This window comes from Cucurbita pepo, unplaced genomic scaffold, assembly GCF_002806865.2.
Source record: "Cucurbita pepo subsp. pepo cultivar mu-cu-16 unplaced genomic scaffold, ASM280686v2 Cp4.1_scaffold001251, whole genome shotgun sequence".
Taxonomy (NCBI): Eukaryota; Viridiplantae; Streptophyta; class Magnoliopsida; order Cucurbitales; family Cucurbitaceae; genus Cucurbita; species Cucurbita pepo.
In genome coordinates, this window is record NW_019647436.1 from 1 (window position 1) to 722 (window position 722).

Genomic DNA, 722 nt, shown 5'->3' on the forward strand with positions numbered 1-722 from the left:
TCTGTAGAGCAGCCTATTCCGCCACCAGCGGCACCTCAGGCTGCACCAGATCCTATAGCTGCCCTAGTAAATGCATTACAAACTGTGATTCAAAATCTGACTGCCAACCAGCAAGCGAATGCTTCTACATCAACTATGGAGGCTAGGTACTTGCGGGATTTCAAGAGGGGTGACCCTCGAACTTTTAAGGGGGCATCTGAAGATCCAACGGTGGCACAAATGTGGCTGAGGTCCATTGAGTCAGTATTTGTGTTGACCAACTGCCCTGAGGCCCATAGGGTAGAGTGTGCTACGTTTATGCTACGTGATGATGCAGAATTGTGGTGGCAGGCCACCCGTGACCTTATTAGTCCAAAGGGTGGTGCAATCTCGTGGGTGGAGTTCAAGGATGCCTTCTCTGAAGAATATTACCCAGCGGATGTCCAGTTGCGAAAGCAGCAGGAGTTTACCCAATTGAGTCAGAGGGGGCGTACTGTTACTACCTATGCCAGGGAATTTTCTAAGCTAAAGCGTTTTGCCCCAGAATTAGTGAACACAGACTACAAGACAGCCCGACGATTTGTACTGGGGTTAGATACGAAGATTCGTAACACGGTTGAGGCGATTGCGCCTACCACTTACACTGCTGCCCTGAGAGCAGCTAAGGCTATGGAAGGACCTGATAGTTCGCGTGAACCCCCTTCATCACCAGTGGGACAGAAGCGACGCCGCGACCAGGCTGA

At 51.0% G+C, this 722-nt stretch overlaps 1 protein-coding gene across 1 annotated transcript; it reads left to right on the forward strand.

Annotated features, from left to right (window-relative positions):
• Positions 1–135: 135 nt before the first annotated feature.
• On the forward strand, positions 136–690 carry LOC111786265 (the record flags this gene model as incomplete). The annotated part of the gene is made up of 1 exon (XM_023666574.1): positions 136–690. A coding segment is annotated over exon 1 (555 nt), but the record flags the coding sequence as incomplete, so codon positions are not given.
• Positions 691–722: the final 32 nt, after the last annotated feature.